General features: G+C 42.9%; 1 protein-coding gene across 1 annotated transcript in view; it reads right to left on the bottom strand.

The window, feature by feature from the left end:
- Positions 1-2,317: 2,317 nt before the first annotated feature.
- The window catches only part of LOC124606053, a 172,915-nt gene continuing 151,536 nt past the window's right edge, over positions 2,318-23,696 (bottom strand). The window contains exons 12-13 of the mRNA XM_047138013.1: positions 15,138-15,321; positions 2,318-3,108 (exon numbers count right to left, since the gene is read on the bottom strand). Of these exons, the coding sequence (XP_046993969.1) occupies positions 2,951-3,108; positions 15,138-15,321 (342 nt within the window). The 3' untranslated portion in view covers positions 2,318-2,950. The remainder of the gene's footprint in view (positions 3,109-15,137; positions 15,322-23,696) is intronic.

Below are 23,696 nucleotides of genomic sequence, written 5' to 3'. Positions count from 1 at the left end.
CAGATGTAGCTAAGGACATATTCAAGGACTTGCGTATATCATCAGACAGGTAGGTCTCCTTATCTGGCAGTGTGCATGTGCAGAAGAAACTTACACTGTACTACACTGGTTGAAATGGCATTGGATCTCATATCATTTAAAAACTTGAGAGCAGTTATGTCAATGAAGGATAGTGTTCAGTTTTTTGGGCTGCTTAGGTAATTTCCTAAGTCCGTACTTCCATATGCTAGTGGTCCAATTAAAAAGCTCTTCACAATAAATGTCTTCCTCTTTGGAATAAAAAAGGCTTAGAATATAATAATCATTTGTTCATAAAAATTCCAATATGGTTATAGCATGAGGCTGATGCATTCTTAGAGTCAGTTTGAATATGGGTAAATGTTAGATAATGAAGCATCTTTTATTCTAATTGTTTAACCAATAAAATTTTTAATAGACCATATAACTTCTCACACAATATTTTTACAGGTTGCAATGGACAAATGTGGAGATATGGGAATCTTGTATCTTTGTATTTGTTCTTTTTGTTAACAAAATGTAAGAGAAGAATATGTATGCAAACTGATGAAATAAAACCACCTGAAGGTGAATTGCTAGGCACAGATGTGGAGAACAGTATTCTTTCCACTGTATTGGAAGAATTTTGAATAAGAAAACAGCAATATCAATGTTTAACAGAGCCACAGTATTCATCACCTACTTGCAACCTATCACTATTTCTCTAACATTGCTATTTGTGAATGATTCAGTAATGTTAATATACAGGTTGCTGCAGAAGTACCAAGTATTTTTTTACCTTGTATGCCAGACCTGGATTGTAATCTGGACTCTTGTCTTTAACACCTAGTGTTCCTTAATTTGTCAGCTCCTCACAGTATTTCATCTGTATCAAATGCTATTTTTGGCACATATCACTGGATAGAAATGAAGTTAAAAGTTTCATTCAGCCATCCTCACTTAGATTTCTGATGGATTTCCCTAATCACAGCCAGCAGATGCCTGTATGATTACTGTAACAATCCAGTCACTGTTAATTTGTTTCAACATGTCACTACAGTGTCCAGTCATGGTAAGCTTTAGGGTATTTTCTGCTACTCCTGTTCAGTGTTAACTGTTTTTAGTAGCTATCTGTAAATAAAGGACACAGGATGGCACCATAAATAAAATTCTGGCTGGGTTTGTTTATACTGGATATGTAATAATTAGATCGAGATACGTGTGTTATGTCCATTCATTAGTGTCATGTTCCAGTGAGATTTAATGTTCAAGTAAACAAATTAGTTTTTTTTAACAATGTATTGTGGTTATCCTGTATGTATGCTCTATAATACATTTGAACATCCCACGGTGGTACTTGTCTGCCAATAGAGTAAAATGCCATACTTCCAATTGTATACAAGTGAATGGGTATAGAGAGTCAATCCATAATCAATTCTCTATGCTTATAAATTCTTAGAAATTCTTTGCAGTTGATCACATAATCAGGATAATGATATAAATAGCAGAATTGTAAAAATAATCCTAAGTATTGTCATTCAAATTGCGTAATTGAACATATGCATCCCAGCTGCTTTGACAATTTTTTTTTTTTTTTTTTTACTGATGTGTTGCTGAGAGAGCCATGTTGAAAATCTCAGTTATTGAACGAAACACCTAAATATTTACTGGCTTGTTGTTAGATGACTTCTCTTTGAGACAGAAAATTTTGCTAGCTCTCAGCTGAGGTTCTGCATAGTACATCTCAGAATTAATGGTCAACATGAAACTGTGCATAGTTAACTTTTAAGAGCAGAATGTCTTGTATGGGATCGAAGCTCACTCATTTTCACAAAGTTACTGTTTATGAGGAACTATTAAAAGCTGGAAATCTGTGTTGAAATATTTTACTGTTGTTGTAATGTTGAAATAACTGCGCACTGAATATCTGACTTTGAATCATGTTTGCTAGAACAGCTGTGGAGGTTTTTCAGGTTGGGGTTCTAGTCAAACTGGAAATCTGTTATCTGGGTTGGAAAACTATGGACCCCAGCAATCCTTGCCTGGAAGTGTGATTATGGTTGTGGTCTGCTACATAGAGTTTTTGTGGATTTTCCACAGTGTGTAATGGATATTATCTTGAATAGCAAGAAGTTTGAATAACCATGGGCTAGTATCATTTGACAACTCATAAATGTTGTTAGATGAATTTGTGGGAATAGTTGTCAGAGGGAATGTTAGCGGGTCAATCATAAATAGGCTCAATGGCAGATAAAGTAAGTGACAGGCCTCAGACCATTGGTAAGGATTTAAGGAAACTGAAATGTGCCTACAAAACAGATTACATGACTGACAGTTGTCAGGTTATATTAACAGGCTCATTAATCAGAAACAGAGAAATGCAGCACAAATGCTCATGAGTTAGTTTCACACATGTTCCAGAATCTCAGCTTTTAGGTACCTGGAACCATGCAAAAGCCTACTTACCAAATTCCAAAAAACTAGTTTTTAAATTGAAAGCTATGAATATTCTTCATATATCTATGTGTGTCATAGGGCCAGTGAAGATAAACATAAAAACTACAACATATTACACAGAATTATATAAACAGTCTTCCTATGTTCCATCCATGAATGAAACAGGAAGAAATCTAAATATTGGTACAATTGCACTTAACAAAGGTCTGTACAGTACAGTTGTAGATGGAGATCTTGGAACTGGAATGAAGTTAAGTGTTAGGGACACATAAAGAAGTTACTTTTATGATGATGCCATTGGTCAAGTTGCACATGGGTTCTCATTCTTATGGCAGAAGTCACATTCCTTGACTACTTTTAAAAAATATTTTATTCTTTAATGTTACTGTGAGGCTACTGTGGTAACTGCAGGTATGCTCTGGATGGCTTGGCTGCGTAGAGAGAAAGAAATGGAAATGCCCTGGGAAGTGCAGACCTAGATGCTGGATACTCCATCTCAGTGGTCAGCACGACTGGCAGCATCCATACGGTGTATCTCTGCAGCGACAACTGTTAGCAGCCGTGCCTCATCATCTGGTCCCAGTGCCACGGCCTTGTCCAGCTGTAGTCCCAGCTGCAGCCCACCAGCATAGCTCAGAATACTCACACCCATTCCTGTGAACACAAGTTTATCCACTGCTAAAGCCAGTGCTGAGGCTTGTTAGTGAGTGTTTAGAAGAATCGGGGAATCCAAACACTTTTCTTTGGGTAGATCTTTCCTGAGATGGCCTATCACCTTCCTGTGCTATCTGTACAATGTGCCATATATGTAACCATGCAGTTCTGATCCAGGCTTATGACAGGGCAATATTTCAGAGTATTCTATGTGCTTAAATAGTAGATCAGAGTTAGAGAAATTAGGAGTGTAATGACACATAACAGAAAAGCATGCGATTTCCAGGGATTGACTCCTACAGTGGCCACTGTGTCATCTATTGGAACTTTCCCCATGCAGTGACAAAAATGGAGCAGACCAAACAGTGGGATGGCCAGCCAGGTGTGTCAATTTCAGATTGGATGCAGAATATTTGTTTTTCATTTCATAACTACTTTCTCTGTCAAAGTTTCAGATATAAAGTTTAGGAAGCAAATCGAATTTGTGGGACTGCTTGTTCCATTAAGCTGAAATTTATAATCTGCACCCTACTGCTCAGTTGTGATATCCAAGGGGAAGGGGGGGGTGGTAAGGGAGGGGAGGTGACATGAGTCATGAGATTGTGCTTAGCACCTCCCTGACTAGCAAAAAAAAAAATCAGGATAAGTGTTTATAATTTCACATGTACCTATTTCTCAGTTAACTTTCTGCAAATAAATTAGGGAGAAATGTAAGAGTCTAAAAAATGACATGCAATCTTCCCCCCTGGATCTGCTTCTGCTAATGCTCACATCCTACTGACATGGGGGTTGCTAAATGTTTTAGGGTCCAGATAAGATGATATGATCTTAGCATGCTACATGACAAGAATTTGGACAACTATGTGAAATGAGAATCCACCCTGTTCAGAACGTTTAGGGAGAGTGATTAATATTTCAGAAAGGGGTTGTGTGGGCAAGTAAGAGTTGAAAAATGCAGTTGATCATGTATGCAGCTGGCCATGAGTTTAGAACTACAGATGCCTGAAGCTGATTCATTCTCTTTCTACACACAGTGTGGCAGGTCCTGGGGTATTATGACCGCTACAGAGTGGTGGTAGTGCCATTCTTCTAGTTGTCAGGGGAGCAATGGCTCTCCCACATGGGCATTGTGGGTTCAGTGGGTTGGCAAAGGTTTCAGGAATCCATTGTTGGTGAAAGTAGCTGCAGCAAGACACATGGCATGAATGTAAGCTATTTATTACTCCTGCAAGCCACAGCAGTTACAGGTGAACATCCTTGTTTGGTGGCACGACAAGGGCATCAAAATGAAAATCTCCATGTTCCATTGGCCACTGTGCTACACAGTGGTGAAAAGTTGTATTTCATAGGTGATGGGGTCTTGGATTAAGGGTTTGACTGTGAGGATGATAGAACACTCCACACAAAATAAGCCCAGATTCGAGATGTTGTACTTGATGCAGGGATGGATAATTATTAAGGTGAATCTGGTTCTAAATTATACCCACAAGCCACCAAGTGAGATGTGGAGGATACTACATATCGTAGTATTAGCGAGAGAAAAATGATTCTCTTGCATGCCTCTATATGCACCCTATTATCTTAGTCTCATGATCATCACAATTGATATACAATGATGAGTGGTCATACAATCTTCCTCAAATACGAGCTTTCTGATATGACCCAACAGGATTTTACTCAAAGGATTTTATGCAAGATTTCCCTGAGAACTTCCATTGCACTTTCATATGGGCTACAGTGAACTGGTACAATCAGAGCAGGGTGTTTCTAAATCCATTCATGGTCTGCTGCCATGCAAACTTGACAAAGACTCCAAATGTTGGAGCAGTACTATAGAATTGGACAAACTAGTGTCTTGTACACAGTCTCCTTTACAGCTGCTCTACTTGCCAGAACTTTTCTAACAAATCTAAGTTTTCCAATTACTTTCCATAGCCTTGACTTTAAGAGTTCATCTCACTTCATATCATTTCTTAATATTACTCATAAATATGTAAACAATGTGAAATGATTTGAATATTTGCCACTAACCTTGTAATCAGACATTATTGGATTCTCTCTCTTTGTTATAGATGTCCTGCATTTACCTATCCGTAGCTGGAGATCTCTAGGGTACCAGCTGCATCCTAGTTTCATTAAACTTGTGTAGATAAGAGGGTCTGTCTGGGTCAACATTTATTTCCCAACATTTCATGGGAACACTATGTTTTCTCTTCTTCAGATAAAAACACTTCCACAGGATGACTGTACCATGCGGAGCAATAACACCTGCTTAAGTAAGAGGACTTTTTGAGTAGCCCACTGAGCTCAGGAAAGAATTCTCAACTACAGTAAAGTAGACAGTGGTTTAGAACAATCTAGAGAAAGCCAATTGGAGTATTAAATGAACAGAGGGATCATTTAAGAAGGTTTCTCCCTTCAATCTGCAAAACAGTCTTCAGTGTACAGAAAGTGGACTGAAATCAGTGGACTGTTTGGAAAATAGGACATAGTTAAAAATGGCTGTCAAGCAGCAAGCAATGCAGATACAGAATGCAAAATTGTTAGCACCCTGCAGGCATGAAACTCCAGCAGACTTTGAACTACAGAAAGAGTGTTTTATGGAGCTGCATTCACTAGCTCGACAGTGAACCCCTTCTTTCTATTCTTCACATCAGTTATATCTTCATCCTTTAATTCATTGAAGAAGGTGTGTGTTACAAAAAAATGTAACACACACCTTCTTCAATGAATTAAAGGATGAAGATATAACTGATGTGAAGAATAGAAAGAAGGGGTTCACTGTCGAGCTAGTGAATGCAGCTCCATTTACACTTACACATAAGTCACCTTCATTGCGCAAACATACATCGACTAGTTTCATCCACCTCAGGTTGAGGCCTTACATTGCCTGTCCCATGTGATTTTTGTCACTTACGGCACATCATCACTGCATATAAGCAGTAATGTGTGCGTGGAAACATGTCCAAGTCGCCCATAACGCAGTTACAAGAAAACGTGTAGACTATCGTGTCAATAATGTAAGGCATTCAATGAACAAAATAAGATACATGAGACAGAGATTACAAATCAAATTCAGTATTCTGAAGCATAGATGTCTGAAAGGGAAGGCAAGAGGGAGAATCTGGGGGTATAGTGTTCATATAACTGACAGCCAAATGAAAATGGGGCAGATGGAAAAAAGTAAACCAACTGTTCATTATTTCGCCATAATTGTTAATATATTTACCCCACTGTGATACAAGATGGACAGTGTCCATATGGAAAAACTGCTTGTGGAAACATGATTGTGCCCAGGTGTGCGCCTTTTCCTTTGAAGCAAATTGATGGCCGTGAATGTGTTTCTTCAAGGCTCTAAAAATATGGGAATCACATGGAGAGGGAGTGGGACTGTATGGGGGATGTGATCCCAGCGAAACTTCTGCAGTGTACTTGAGACAACCTAGACAACATGTGTGCCCGCCCATTTGCACACAGGCCCAATCTCTTGCCCTCTGATTTCCATATTTTTGGAGCCATAAAGAATGACATTCGTGGCCGTCGTCGTGCTTCGGATGAAAATGTGCTCGCTTGGGTACAATCATGGTTTCTTAAGTAAACACAGACAGTTTTCCATGAAGGCATTGACCATCTTGTCTCGCAGTGGGATAAATGCGTTAACAGTTACGGTTATTACGTTTGAAATAGCAAAGAGTTTACATAAGTTTTTCCATCTGTCTCATTTTCATTTAATTGCTCCTTATTTTCATTACCTGAACAGAAATCGCTTGCATTTATCGGGATGATTTTCTATGATTCCACGAATCAGCCTATTTAAAATTACGAAGTGCAACAGCAAAGACCTTCAATTTCTCAAGTATTTCATAACTTGAGTTTGTTTGTCAGGCTGTTCATGGTAAATTATGGCACTGCAATGGCGCTGTGGCGATTTCGGCTCTGATTTACTAGTAGCCTTCACAAAACATTACCAAGTTTCCTTGTTGCCTCCTCATACATCACTCATCGAGGACCAGAAATGAACAATTTCGATACGCCGGTTTGCGAACTACGGCAACGATTCCCAGCCCAAAGTATCTGCAATAAATCTGTCATTTATCTCCTCCCATTTTCCACAGGGACAAACTCTTCCCCTGCTACACAATTTTTTTTACAATTTGCCTGTGCCCAAAGGAAGTCTCTGATATCTTGCTGAGACCACAACCAGTTTTACATGGCAGAACGACTGTAGTAGACTCTGAAGAACATGACCATGCTATGTTGCAGGTCTCTTCATCTATATTTCAGCTACGGGCCCAGAAACATCAGTCGAAAAGAAAAATTCCGTTTTCTGCGCAAGAAGAGACGAAAAATGTGAAATTTCAAGGCCGAAAAGATGTGTATAAGAGTTTTTAAACTTTATTTGTTGTTTCTTCACTGTGAGCACTAATCTGTGGCATTTTTTGTTCATATCCTATAGGATTTTCACAATCGATTTGATTTTTTTTCTATTGCATATTTTAACCATCAGTATCAACCTACTATTATTGGTGTATGGATAAAAGTATTTTTTTTGTGAATATTTTCTAACTTTATTTTCTGACTAGTAGGACACGCTAGATTTAATGATATAGCGTATCACTTCGGATCGTTAAATCAAAACGATGCTATGCATAATAACTATATAGGTAGATGTACACTACTGGCCATTAAAATTGCTTCACCACGAAGATGTGCTACAGACGTGAAATTTAACCAACAGGAAGAAGATGCTGTGATATGCATTTGATTAGCTTCTCAGAGCATTCACACAAGGTTGGTGCCGGTGGCGACACCTACAACGTGCTGACATGAGGAAAGTTCCCAACCGATTTCTCATACACAAACAGCAGTTGACCTGCGTTGCCTGGTGAAACGTTGTTGTGATGTCTAGTCTAAGGAGGAGAAATGCGTACCAACACGTTTCCGACTTTGATAAAGGTCGAATTGTAGCCTATCGCGATTGTGGTTTATTGTATCGCGACATTGCTGCTCGCGTTGGTCGAGATCCAATGACTGTTACCAGAATATGGAATCGGTGGGTTCAGGGGCGTAATACGGAACGCCGTGCTGGTTCCCAACGGCCTCGTGTCACTAGCAGTCGAGATGACAGGCATCTTATCCGCATGGCCGTAACGGATCGTGTAGCCACGTCTCGATTCCTGAGTCAACAGATGGGGACGTTTGCAAGACAACAACCATCTGCACAAACAGTTCGACGACGTTTGCAGCAGCATGGACCATCAGCTCGGAGACCATGGCTGCGGTTACCCTTGACGCTGCATCACAGACAGGAGCGCCTGCGATGGTGTACTCAACGACGAACCTGGATGCACGAATGGCAGAACGTCATTTTTTCGGATGAATCCAGGTTCTGTTTACAGCATCAAGATGGTCGCATCCGTGTTTGGCGTCATCGCGGTGAACGCACATTGGAAGTGTGTATGCGTCATCGCCATACTGGCGTATCACCCGGCGTGATGCTATGGGGTGCCATTGGTTACACGTCTCGGTCACCTCTTGTTCGCATTGACGGCACTTTGAACAGTGGACATTACATTTCAGATGTGTTACGACCCATGGCTCTACCCTTCATTCGATCCCTGCGAAACCCTACATTTCAGCAGGATAATGCACGACCGCATGTTGCAGGTCCTGCACGGGCCGTTCTGGATACAGAAAATGTTCGACTGCTGCCCTGGTCAGCACATTCTCCAGATGTCTCACCAACTGAAAACGTCTGGTCACTGGTCGCCGAGCAACTGGCTCGTCACAATACGCCAGTCACTACTCTTGATGAACTGTGGTATCATGTTAAAGCTGCATGGGCAGCTGTAACTGTACACGCCATCCAATCTCTGTTTGACTCAATGCCCAGGCGTATCAAGACCGTTATTACGGCCAGAGGTGGTGGTTCTGGGTACTGATTTCTCAGGATCTATGTATCCAAGCTGCGTGAAAATGTAATCACATGTCAGTTCTAGTATAATATATTTGTACAATGAATACCCGTTTATCATGTGCATTTCTTCTTGGTGTAGCAATTTTAATGGCCAATAGTGTACATTGCGTAAACTAAGGAATTACGATTATCTTTTGGTTATTGATGTAATATACCTTCAAAAATATTGACTGGATAAATATCAAACGTTTGACATAAAATAAGTTTCGCGTACATGCTGTTAAGTCGAGTTCTTGGGCAACGACACGTTCTCATACTCACTGAATCAGCTATACAAAAATGTGGCAGTTTAGAATCTTTCTGTCTCTTGGATAAACTTGTGTGTTCCCCCATGTTCTGACGCAAAGAAGTTTATCAGGCTTAAACATTTTCACTACATTGTTTGCCTCTGTAGCGAAAAAGCATGAGAAGGAAGAAATCACCCTTATCAGTCCTCTCAACAGAAGCTGTTACGGTGGTATCGTTCGCTACAGACACCGCGATGGGCATTTCACTTTGTAATTCATAGGTTGGCACCAGACATTACTAGAACTACTGCCAGAGGCAGCTACACAGTAACCACGGCTGCTAACCGACGGCCAAGCCCCCTTTTATGGACACGCCCTCCTCGGCCCTCGCGGGCAGCGCCGCTATTGAAGCGTGTAACAGGTAGCCACACTTCAATATAGTCTCTACTACGGCTGCAGATACCCAGCCTCTGTATCTCTGTGATTAGTGCTTTACAGACTTGGCAATGAAACTGGACACTTGATGTCCTATTGGATCTGACTGCATCCGTGCTCTTTAATCCTTTATGTTAAATAAACGATTTTTACCTAACTGTTCTTGAGTCTCTTATTCTTTGCTTTCTTCCTTCACAGCCCAAGCATCGCTACAGGTACAACGGTTGGATCAAATATACTTGGAATAATTTTCATGCAAAAATAAACCTCGAATATACTTCATATCGCCAGTTGTTGACAGATATGAGCCCAAGAGTTTAGCTGTAGAGGCAGTTAGAGAGCAAACTGGCAAACTATTCTTTGCTACAAAGACACTATGACCAAACAAAGAAAAACACAGTGGAAATATACAGAACAGCAAAACGGTTCAAAGCCATCAAATTGTGCTTTACCACTCTTAACTGACAAGGGGCGGCCACAACGTTGGGATCACAGATTTACTTTAAGCTTTGTACGCCCTTAATAGGCCATTAAAATAACATAATGTGCAAGTACTAAGGCGCACTTTTCTGGCAATTCCGAGAAAATCGCAAGAGAAGTTTTACACGTCTACTGTGTAACCGATGTATCTGTACAGTGATGCCAGTCGCAGGAAGCCACTGTGGTCAAGCGGTCCCTGCACGGTAGCTCAGCGTATCTGGTCAGAGCTGCCCTCTGCAATAAAAAAACTGAGTGAACGGGAACGGGTGTGTTGCAACAAACAGTAACGAACAAAATGATATTAAAAAATCTCAGAAATTTCTTCTTCAAATTATGGCCAATGTTTGATACTAGTAGACTTCTCTTGGCCAGGAATTCCCTTTTTGCCAGTGCTAGTATGCTTTTGGTGTCCTCGCTCCGTCGGTCATAGGTTATTTTGCTGTCTAGGTAGTAGAATTCCTTAACTTCATTACTTCTTGACCATCAAGCCTGATGTTAAGTTTCTCGCTTTTCTCATTTTTGTTACTTCTAATTACTTTCGTCTTCCTTCGAGTTACCCTCAGTCCATAGTTTCTACTTACTAGACTGTTCACTCCATTCAGGACATCATGTAATTCTTCTTCACTTTCACTCAGGATAGCAATGTCATCAACGAATCGTATCATTGACATCCTTTTATCTTGAATTTTAATTCCACTCCTGAACCTTTCTTTTACTTTCATCATTGCTTCTTCGATGTACAGATTGAACAGTAGGGGCGAAAGACTACATCCCTGTCTTACATCCTTTTTAATTCGAGCACTTCGTTCTTGGTCGTCTACTCTTATTATTTCCTCTTGGCTCTTGTACATACTGTGTATTATCCGACTCTCCCAATAGCTTAGCACCATTTTACGCTGCCGAACGCTTTTTCCAGGTCTACAAATCCTATTTTTTTTTTTAGTCTTGCTTCCATTATCAACCGCAACGTCAGAATTGCCTCTCTGGTGCCCTTATCTTTCCTAACGCCGAAATGATCGTCACCTAACACATATTCAATTTTCTTTTCCATTCTTCTGTATATTATTCTTGCCAGCAACTTGGATGCATGAGCTGTAAAGCTGATTGTGCGATAATTCTTGCACTTGTCAGCTCTTTCAGTCTTCGAAACTGTGTGGATGATATTTTTCCGAAAGTCAGATGGTATGTCGCCAGACTCATACATCTACACACCAAAGTGAATAGTCGTTTTGTTGCCCCTTCCCCCAGTGATTTTAGAAATTCTAATGGAATATTATCTATCCCTTCTGCCTTATTTGATCTTAAGTCCTCCAAAGCGGTCTTTAAGAAATGGCTCTGAGCACTATGGGACTCAACTGCTGTGGTCATCAGTCCCCTAGAACTTAGAACTACTTAAACCTAACTAACCTAAGGACATCACACACACCCATGCCCGAGGCAGGATTCGAACCTGCGACCGTAACAGCAGCGCGGCTCCGGACTGGAGCACCTAGAACAGCACGGCCACCACGGCGGTCTTAAATTCCGATTCTAATACTGGATTCCCTATCTCTTCTAAATCGACTCCTGTTTCTCCTTCTATCACATCAGATAAATCTTCCCCCTCAGAGGCCTTCAAGGTACTCTCTCCAGCTATCCGCTCTCTACTCTGCATTTAACAGCGGAATTGCCGTTGCACTCTTTATGTTACCATCCTTGCTTCCAATTTCACCGAAGGTTATTTTGCTATATGCTGAGTCAGTTCTTCCGACAAACATTTCTTTTTCGATTTCTTCACATTTTTCATGCAACCATTTCGTCTTGGCTTCACTGCACTTCCTATTTCTTTCATCCACAGGGACTTGTATTTCCGTATTCCTGAATTTCTCTGAAGATTCTTGTACTTCCTTCATCGATCGACTGTAGTATTTCTTCTGTTACCCATGGTTTCTTCGCAGTTAGCTTCTTTGTACTTATGTTTTTCAGTCCAACTTTTGTGATTGCCCTTTTTAGAGATGTCCATTCCTCTTCAACTGCACTGCCTATTGAGCTATTCTTTATTGCTGTCTCAATAGTCTTAGAGATCTTCAAGCGTATCTCGAGATTCCTTAGTACTTCTCTCTCCTACTTCTTTGTGTATTAATTCTTCATGACATATCTCTTAAACTTCAGCCTACTCTTCATCACTACTACATTGTGATGTGCGTCTATATCTGCTCCTGGGTACGCCTTACAATGCAGTATCTGATTTCTGAATCTCTGTCTGACCATGATGTAATCTATCTGAAATCTTCCCGTATAACTTGGCCTTTTCCAAATATACCTTCTCCTCTTGTGATTTTTGAACAGTATATTCGTTATTACTAGCTGAACTTCATTGTAGACCTCAATTAGTATTTCCCCTTTCTCATTCCTACTACTAAGCCCACATTCTCCCGTAACCCTTTTTTCTACTCCTTCCCCTGAAACTGCATTTGAGTCCCCCACCACTATCAGATTTTCATGCCCCTTCATGTACTGAATTACCCGTTCAGTATCCTCATATACTTTCTCTATCTTTTCATCTTCAGCTTGCGACGTCGGCGTGTGTACCTATCTTTGTCGGTGTTGATTTGCTGTCTATTCCGATGAGAACTACCCTATCACTGAACTGTTCGCAGTAATACACTCCCTGCCCTAGCTTCCTAACCATAACGAATCCTACACCCTTCATACCATTTTCTGCTAATGCTGATATTACCCTATACTGATCTGACCAGGAGTCGTTGTCTTCTTTCCATTTCACTTCACTGACCGCTACTATATCTAGACTGAGCCTTTGCATTTCCCTTTTCAGATTTTCTAGCTTCCCTACCACGTTCAAGCTTTTGACATTCCATGTCCTGACACGTGGAACTTTATCCTTTCATTGGTTATTCAGTCTTCTTCTCGTGTCCATCTCCACTTTGGCAGTTCCCTCCTGGAGATCCGAGTGGGTGCCTGTTCCGGAATCTTTTGCCAATAGAGAGATCTTCGTGACACTTTTTCAATTACAGGCCGAATTTCCTGTAGGTGCACATTGTGTGTTTTTAATGCAGTGGATTCCATTGCCTTCTGCATCCTCATGCCGTTGATGGTTGTTGATTCTTCCGCCTTTATGGGGAGTTTACCAGCCCAAGGGCAAAAGAGTACCCTGAAGCTCAGTCCACTCCTCCACCATTTTTGACAAGGCCGTTGGCAGAATAAGGGAGACTTCTTATGCCGGAAGTCTTCGGCTACCAATGTTTGTTATTATCTATTCCAAACCGGGACCGAGGACATTTCGATTACTAATCAAAGGCGCTACCCCCGACCACGGGTGTAGGCCATATTAGTGTTTATTAAGATGGCGTGTGCCAACTCTTCGCCTTTATGTACACTTAAACTCTGCTGGAGACACTTCCAGTGAGGTGTCTGAATATCTGTGGAGGAATGGCAGGCCATTCTTTCTCAAGAACCGAAACGTGAGTAGGTAGTCATTTTGGACGCTGTGATCTGGAGCGAACTCCACGTTCTACCTCATACCAGGCCAGCGCATTTCAGCAGTGTAATTGTCCAGAAACGTTTGCCTCACAGATGCTGCTTTATGACACAGTGGATTTTCATACTGATACAGTCATGGTCTCCAAACTGTTACTTACTGTATGGAGTACACAACGCTGTAAAATGTGTTCATATACTTCTGCATTTAGCGTTTCCTTAAGAGTGATGAGAGGGCCACTTTATAACCACCAAAAACACCTCCGTACCGTAACACAATGTCCTCCATATTTCACTGTTGGCATTACACATGATGATAGGTAATGTGCTCCAGACATTCGCAAAACCCAAAACGCTTCCAACGGACTGTCATAGGGTATAGCGCGATTCGTCACTCACTTCCAGTCGTCCATTATCCGAGAGCATCGTTCTTTACAGTACCTCAAGAGTTGATAGTCATTAATTACAGAAAAGTGTGGCTTATGAGGAGCTGCCCTACCATTGTACCCCAATATTTTCAACTCTCTACACAGCCATTGTGCTAGATGGACTGCTGGTAGCACTTTGGAACCCTCGAGTGATACCTTCCGATGGAAATGGAAATGAGCGTTTGGCTTCATTGGCCGGGAGGCCCCTTGCGGGGCAGGTCCGGTCGCCGTGGTGCAGGTCTTATTACATTCGACGGCACATTGAGTGACCTGCGCGCCGGATGGGGATGAAATGATGATGAAGACAACACAACACCCAGTCCCTGAGCGGAGATAATTCCCCGACCCAGCCGGGAATCAAACACGGGCCCGTAGGACGGCAATCCGTCACGCTGACCACTCAACTATCGGGGCGGACTACCTTCTGATGATTTCATGCGATTTTTCATAACCACCTCCCAGAATGATCGACGGTCCCTTTCCGTCAGTACGTGAGGTTTGCCTAGTCTTGGTTTAGCTACGATTGTTTCTTTGCGTTTCGACTTCACAGTCACACTACCAGCAGTCTACCTGGGCAGCTTTAGGAGGGTCGAAATGCGCCAGATGTATTTGTTACTCGGGTGACATCCAGTGACTGGTCCACATTCGAAGTCACTGAACTCTCATGACAGACCCGTTCTGCTTCTCTACTGACAAAACAGTACTCCCCTTCTCTTTCTGTACTGGTAGACCAGCCTCTCATGGCGGCTAGTGGTCAATTCTGCATTACATAGGGAATTGTGGACACTTGTGATCTCATAGTGTACACAGCACTTGACTGACACGGCCCACGTCATTGGTGGAGGTTAACATGACAGCCTGCTACTATTTCTACACACTGTAGAGCAGTCCAAAGCAGTCAGTGTGCTGTTCTATGAGACTGACCAATAGTCTGTCCAACGAACATAGTTTACCGCCCTAGAGACTAGAGAATGGGCAGTGATGTGCCATGAGAGAGAAACTTACCGTTGGAGCCCCTGTTGGGCACCCAGAAGACGAGGTCTCGCACCTCGTGCCCAGCGATGCGCACGCGGTGGTCCGGCCCTTGTAAGTTGCTCACCACGAGGCTGGAGCGCGTGCTTCTCAGCGCGGGCCCCAGCAGCCCTGTCGGCAGCACACTAGCCGCGACTCGCATCAGCCACCAGTTCACCTGCAGGAAAGGATGCAGTGGGTTCATTCATATCGCAACACTGAGCATATGCCGTCTCCGTACCACCAAAAGTAAAGTCTCCTATTTTTTTATAAGTACATAGACTATCCCTACAACGGTTTACATCAGTTCACAGCTTGAACATTTAGCAATTTTTCGACATAATCACTATTTCTGTCGATGCATTTTTGTAGACACTGTGGCAGGTTTGCATGCCCATGTCATACCAGCTCGCCGCCATGCTGTTCAGAAAGTTATGAACCTCTTCTTTCCAACAAGGAAAAAACACACTGGATGCAGTAAATAACTTTATTGAGAACATATTTAAATCATCGGATAAGAGGAGTAAAGTCACACGTATCTTCTGCGATCTTTCAAAAGCATTTGACTCGGTGAACCATGACTTGCATATCTACAAATTAAACAAATATGGGATTAAGGACAAAGCTCTGAAATGGCTCACATCATACTTGCACAACAGAAAGCAAAGGGCAAGTGTCACATCAAATGCAGTGAATTATTATTCTAAATGGAGTACAGTATCAAAAGGTGTGCCTCAAGGCTCCATTTTGGGGCCAATCCTGTTCCTATTCTATGTAAGTGGCTTGCCCATAAATATAAATTCCCCGTCAGTTCTGTTTGCGGCTGACACTTCTGTTTTAATTGAAGATGATGCAGAAAAAATTCAGAGCTCCATTGTGAGCACAATGGCTACTCCAGAAAACTGGTTCCAGTTAAATGGCTTGAAACTGAACATTGCAAAAACCAATATGGTACATTTCAAAACGAAACATTTGAAATGTGAGGATCTTAAAATACATCAGCACAATCATCCGACACGAAAAATAGCATATCATAGTTATTTTGAATCTGTCATTAGGTATGGTATCATTTTCTGGGGAAATTCAAGAAGTGTGTCTCAAATACTGAAACCGCAAAAGAAAATTATAAGATACATGTGTAGTGCACAACAAACAGAATCTTGTCGCCCATTATTTCGGAACCTGCAAATCCTAACAGTTCCCTCCATATACATTTATGAAATTATAATCTTTGTACACAGCAGACAAAAATTATTTGAGGAAAATCATTTTAACCACACATATAACACAAGAAATAAAAATAATTTTATGTTACCCATACACCATTTGAAATTGTATGCACGAACTCCACAGTATATGGGGATGACAATATATATAACAAGCTAATGGGCAAAAATATATTTAATATGAAGCCAGATGGTCTAAAAATAAGGCTACAGCAGATTCTGTGGGAGAAATGCTGCTATTCAGTAGAAGAATTCATAGAGGTTGACATGATAATTTGAGGAAGGGGTAATTAATTGTTAGTCTTTTGTTGTATGTGTAACAAAATTGTGTTATTATTATGATACCATTTGTTAAAATCAGTTGTTGTAATTAATTGTTAGTTTTTTATTGTATGTGTATTTTTATGTTGTATTATTGTTATGGTGCCATTTGTTAAAATCAGGTGTTGTATGTATATGGTAAAACTTTACCAAAATTTTGACGTGTCTCCTGTACCTGAATCAAATGATTTAGATTATGTACGTTATGAGACTAATAAACCACAATTCACAATTCCTCGTCGTAGGTGATAGTCACTGGGCGCCAAGTCAGGACTATAGGGTGGGTGGGTGATTATGTTCCACTGAAGCTGTTGCAGGAGAGCAACGGTTTGCCGAGCGATGTGTGGGCGAGCGTTGTCATGGAGAATGTGTACGCCCTTGCTCAACATTGCTCTTCTCCGGTTCTGAAGTGCCCGTTTGAGTTTTTTCAGAGTCTCACAGTACCTGTCAGCGTTAATTGTGGTCCCAGTGGGCATAAAGTCGACCAACAGTACCCCTTTCCGATCCCAAAAAACGGTTGTCATGACTTTACCGGCAGACTGTGTTTGTTTGAATTTCCGCGGCTTTGGCGAAGGATGCCGCCACTGGCGTGATTGTTGCTTGGTCTCAGGTGTAAAGTGGTATGCCCAGGTTTCGTCACCCGTGACAATCGAGTCCAGAAAGTTTTCCTGTTCGGCTGCAAGGCGGTGAAGAAATGCGCGGGAAGCATCAACTCGTTGCCGCATGTGGTCCTCAGTCAGCATGCGTGGCACCCATCTTGCGCACACCTTCCGGTAGTTCAATGTTTCCGTTAAAATTCTGTGAACGGTGCTTCGGGAAACCTAAGGAGCCAACGTGCAGAGATCATCCAGGGTGATCCGCCCATCTTCACGCATGCTCTGCGTCGCACTGTCTTCCCAGAAACTGACAGTCTCCCGCTCCTTTGGTCGTCGTGAATTCCGGTCCGACCAGCTGCAAACTCTCTACATCACTTACGAACATTTTTGACATCCATGCATGACTCACCATACACTTCCGTCAGTTGACGATGGATTTCAATCGGCGCAGTGCCCTTTGCGTTCAGAAACCGAATGAATGCGCGCAGTTCGCACTTGGCGGTAACATCCCACGAGATCTCCACTCTCAACGGCTGCCAAGCCAAGACTCAGCGCGGCGTGCGCATGTTGACACCAGCGCGTGAAGCACTCTTCATAACAGTGTGACCAACTCCCACACAAACAGAGTTCTGTACTTATAAAAAAATAGGAGACCTTACTTTTGGGATTACCCTCGTATATACACAATGAAGCGCCAAAGAAAGTGGTAAAGGTATGCGTCTTCAAATACAGACATATGTAAACAGGCAAAATACATTGCTGCGGTCGGCAACGCCTATATAAGACAACCAGTGTCTGGCGCTGTTGTTACATCGGTTACTGCTGCTACAATGGCATGTTATCAAGATTTAAGCGAGTTTGAACGTGGTGTTACAATTGACGCTCGAGCCATGGGACACAGCATCTCCGAAGTAGCGATGAAGTGGGCATTTTCCCTTACCACCATTTTACAAGTGTATCGTGAATATCAGTAATGCGGTAAAACATCAAATCTCTGACATCGCTGCGGCCGGAAAAAGATTGTGCAATACCGGGACCAACGACGACTGAAGAGAATCATTAATCGTGACAGAAGTGCAACCCTTCTGCAGATTGCTGCAGATTTCAGTGCTGCGTGCGAACCGTTCAATGAAACATAATCGATATGGGCTTTCGGTGCCGAAGGCCCAGTCGTGTACCCCTGATGACTGCACGACACAAAGCTTTACACTTCTCCTGGGCCCGTCGACACCGACACTGTTGATGACTGTAAATCTGTTGCCTGTTTGGACGAGTCTCGTTTCACATTGTATCGAGCGGATGGACGTGTACGGGGAAGGAGACAACCACATGGATCCATGGACCCTGCATGTCAGCAGGGGACTCTTCAAGCTGGTGGAGGCTCTGTAATGGTGTGGGTTGTGTGCAGTTGGAGTGATATGGGACCCCTGATACGTCTAGATACTACTCTGACAGGTGACACGTACGTGAGCATCCTGTCTGATCACCAGCATCCATTCATGTCCATTGTGCATTCCGACGGCAATACCAGCCGGCCAATGCGATACCCCAGATGTCCAGAATTGCTAAAGAGTGGCTCCAGGATCACCCTTTTGAATTTAACCCTTTAAGTACCGGTGGTTTCCGCCTAAAACCACCATTTCATTAATACTGTTTGGTAGGACCAGTGGCATTCGCGTGAAACCACGGATGCAAGTCCAAAGCAGAGACATCTCCTGGTGTGCTGACAAACTTCTACTACTTTACTACTTCTAACCGGTGACTTAGAGCTTTCGCGGGAACAGTTGGCGTCCAGTTCTTGCTAGCGGTCGTTGCTGATTTGTTCTACTGATCATATTGAGGAGATAACTCACAGTGAAGGTAAGTGTACTCGACTCGAAATTTTTTTACTTGTCTGAAACCACTGGGCCAGTAAGCGTTTTCACACATTTCGTACTGTGGCATGAAATTATTACATTCGGTGACAGTTTGTTGGTTTTCACTGAGAACTTTTTTTTGTTTTGGGCTTTATGAGTTCTTGGAGGTTTAGAGATATCACTCATGAGTCCGTAACGGCTATTTCAGATGAACCGAGCAATGCAGATTCTGATGTATCTGAGGCACAGAGTCACTCCGAGAATGAAGCTTCTCTGAGTGGTCCCAGACAGTCAGGTACTGCGGGAACTTCAGCACCTTTGCCATCTCCTGAATTACTCACTGATTATTGAGTTATTGAGGATAGTGACGGTGACACTGATGAGGAGGATGTCATATTAATAAATCACAAACAACCTGTTTTACGTCATATAAATTACCTTTTGTGTATGACTTCTCTAAAGAATTAGGACAAAATATTGACGACATCTGTGACTCTCCTGTTCAAGTGTTTCTAAGCTTGTTTCCAGAGAAATTTTTTTTCGGAACTTGTGTACCACATTCATTTGTACGCCACTCCCTCCCAAAAAAGGAGGGGATACCAATTTTTCACTGGCAACAGAAATGGAAATGAAGATCTTTCTTGCACTAAACGCCCTAATGGGAGTAAAAGTTCTTCCAAGCTACAAAGACTACTGGTCTTCAGACCCTGTGCTACGAGACGATTATATCTCGTCGAAAATGTCTTGAAACGCTTTATTTCGTATTCATCAAATCTCCACATCAATAATAACAGCTGCCAGCCACAGCGTGGAAGTGACAACTTAGACAAGTTATATAAACTTCATCCGCTACTAGACGCGCTCGCTAGGACTTTCTTAGGTTCATATAAGCCCACTGAATGTCAGTCTGTAGACGAACCAATTATACAATTCAAAGCACGTTTCAACTTCCTTCAATATGTGCCTGGAAAACGAATAAAAGAGGTTACAAGATGTGGGTGAGAGCAAATAAAAATGTATGTATATCAGAATTCCAGATTTATACAGGAAAAACTGGTACACATCTATAAAAACAAATGGGTCAAAGGGTAGTGGTGGAATTGACCCAGAAACTGATGAACAAAAACCGTAAGTTTTCTCACTTCTGTTAGCCTCATGAAAAATCTTCGTGATTATGGTGTGTATCCTTGTAACTAAAAGGAGGTTGAAAGGACTTGCCCAAAAATTTGAAGCCTGAAAAATATTTTCAGCGCGGAGAATATGATTACAGCTGCAGAGAAGAAGGTATATCTGCATTGACAAGGAAGGACAGGAAGGGAATTTTATTTCTGTCTAGTTTTCATGATCCAGGCCAGACGAAAACAGTGTCTCGAAAACAAAAGGATGGGCCAGTAATTAAAATCTCTTCCCCAATACTTACGAAACAGTTCAGCATGCATATGGGGTACGCCGATAAAGCAGACATGCTGAAATCTCTATATGAGATTGACAGGAAAAGCAAAAGATGCGGCAACAATGTCTTTGAAGGAGTTCCAAATTGTGGTGGTCCATAATAGACTTATTGGCACAACAAATGGTACACCACCGAGAAGTTGCAAGATACGAAATACAAACAAATTAAAAAAGACGGTGCTCCAAGAACTGAGAGAAATCAAGTCTGAACACATTCCAATACAAGGAGGATCTAGTCATTGTGCACACTGCAGCACAAAAGCTGAACCTCACAGAGCAAAATGTCACTGCAACGTGTGTAATGTGGGATTGTACCTGCGGAATGTCCGAAATTGTTTTAAAAAATACCACTCGAAATTATAGATGGTTCAAGAACGTGTGTCCCAGTGGTTTCGCAGTGAACCACCTTCATTAAAGAACTAACTTTTTTGTTTAAAAAAATTCTTCTACTCATCACTTATGAGACTAATAAAAGTGACTTGTGTGAAAATTATTAGAAGTTAACTTTTTTTTTGACATATTGGGAGTCAAAGGGATAAGCACTTCCGCTGGCCACGAAACTCCCCAGACGTGAACATTATTGAGCATGAAACTTCCTGGCAGATTAAAACTGTGTGCTGGACCGAGACTCCAACTCGGGACCTTTGCCTTTCGCGGGCAAGTGCTCTACCATGTCTGGGATGCTTTGGAACGTGCTGTTCAGAAGAGATCCCCACCCCCTCCTACTCTTACGGATTTATGGACAGCCCTGCGGGATTCATGGTGTCAGTTCCCTCCAGCATTGCTTCAGACATTAGTCGAGTACACGCCACGTCGTGTTGCGTCACTTCTGCGTGTTCTCGAGGGCCCTACACGACATTAGGCAGGTGTGCCAGTTTCTTTGGCTCTTCACTGTAGTTCTGCAGTTCACCTACACCGTAGCACCCAGTGATTATCACTGAAACAACCGGGTTTCAGTTAACGTGACTGTTAAAACCACCCAAAATAACCGGTTTCTGAAATAATTGATTTTCAGCAAATGACACTATCGTCCACGCTCTCAACACGCAATTGTGCTTTATTTACAGTTGTGGCAAAATATAAGCTCACCAGGAGTTGTATACGTTTAAAGCGAAATGGTAAACTGTTCGGAATAAGTGAGTTTTGAGGTATAAAAACTCGCTCGTCTGCGCGCTTCCTTTCATAATTTTTGCTTTTATGATATTATGTTGGATGGAAGTGAAGGGTTCTGAGGAGCGACATAATGCATGACGCTCTCGATCAGTTACGTAGCGCCTCTCTTTTGGAATGAGTTTCCAAATGAGTGTTTAAGTCTAATGTTCTCGACCGATAGCAAATGTCTGCTAACGATCTTCATTGGATTCTTGAGACTGCTTAAGGGGCCCTCTCACGTTCACTGCTATTGTCAATATATTGACAATACGTCAATATACTGACCGTCTGAGGGTGAGTATTGACGTATTGTCAATTCCAGAAATATTAACACAGCTGTGTTGATGAGCACAAAAATATTCACCAGTTTGACTATATTTGTTGTTCAGCTGTGTGCCATGTTTCGAGAAACAGCCACAAGGCTATAGCGTGTATCACAGAACTAGTAAGTACACTCCTGGAAATGGAAAAAAGAACACATTGACACCGGTGTGTCAGACCCACCATACTTGCTCCGGACACTGCGAGAGGGCTGTACAAGCAATGATCACACACACGGCACAGCGGACACACCAGGAACCGCGGTGTTGGCCGTCGAATGGCGCTAGCTGCGCAGCATTTGTGCACCGCCGCCGTCAGTGTCAGCCAGTTTGCCGTGGCATACGGAGCTCCATCGCAGTCTTTAACACTGGTAGCATGCCGCGACAGCGTGGACGTGAACCGTATGTGCAGTTGACGGACTTTGAGCGAGGGCGTATAGTGGGCATGCGGGAGGCCGGGTGGACGTACCGCCGAATTGCTCAACACGTGGGGCGTGAGGTCTCCACAGTACATCGATGTTGTCGCCAGTGGTCGGCGGAAGGTGCACGTGCCCGTCGACCTGGGACCGGACCGCAGCGACGCACGGATGCACGCCAAGACCGTAGGATCCTACGCAGTGCCGTAGGGGACCGCACCGCCACTTCCCAGCAAATTAGGACACTGTTGCTCCTGGGGTATCGGCGAGGACCATTCGCAACTGTCTCCATGAAGCTGGGCTACGGTCCCGCACACCGTTAGGCCGTCTTCCGCTCACGCCCCAACATTGTGCAGCCCGCCTCCAGTGGTGTCGCGACAGGCGTGAATGGAGGGACGAATGGAGACGTGTCGTCTTCAGCGATGAGAGTCGCTTCTGCCTTGGTGCCAATGATGGTCGTATGCGTATTTGGCGCCGTGCAGGTGAGCGCCACAATCAGGACTGCATACGACCGAGGCACACAGGGCCAACACCCGGCAACATGGTATGGGGAGCGATCTCCTACACTGGCCGTACACCACTGGTGATCGTCGAGGGGACACTGAATAGTGCACGGTACATCCAAACCGTCATCGAACCCATCGTTCTACCATTCCTAGACCGGCAAGGGAACTTGCTGGTCCAACAGGACAATGCACGTCCGCATGTATCCCGTGCCACCCAACGTGCTCTAGAAGGTGTAAGTCAACTACCCTGGCCAGCAAGATCTCCGGATCTGTCCCCCATTGAGCATGTTTGGGACTGGATGAAGCGTCGTCTCACGCGGTCTGCACGTCCAGCACGAACGCTGGTCCAACTGAGGCGCCAGGTGGAAATTGCATGGCAAGCCGTTCCACAGGACTACATCCAGCATCTCTACGATCGTCTCCATGGGAGAATAGCAGCATGCATTGCTGCGAAAGGTGGATATACACTGTACTAGTGCCGACATTGTGCATGCTCTGTTGCCTGTGTCTATGTGCCTGTGGTTCTGTCAGTGTGATCATGTGATGTATCTGACCCCAGGAATGTGTCAATAAAGTTTCCCCTTCCTGGGACAATGAATTCACGGTGTTCTTATTTCAATTTCCAGGAGTGTACATTTGCACTTCCTACCAGTGTTCACTCAACAGAGAAATGAACACACCGTTAATGTTGGAGATTATTGAATGTTA

This window comes from Schistocerca americana, chromosome 3 (genome assembly GCF_021461395.2).
Source record: "Schistocerca americana isolate TAMUIC-IGC-003095 chromosome 3, iqSchAmer2.1, whole genome shotgun sequence".
In the NCBI taxonomy this organism is placed as follows: Eukaryota; Metazoa; Arthropoda; class Insecta; order Orthoptera; family Acrididae; genus Schistocerca; species Schistocerca americana.
This window is presented reverse-complemented; position numbering and strand designations above follow the sequence as displayed.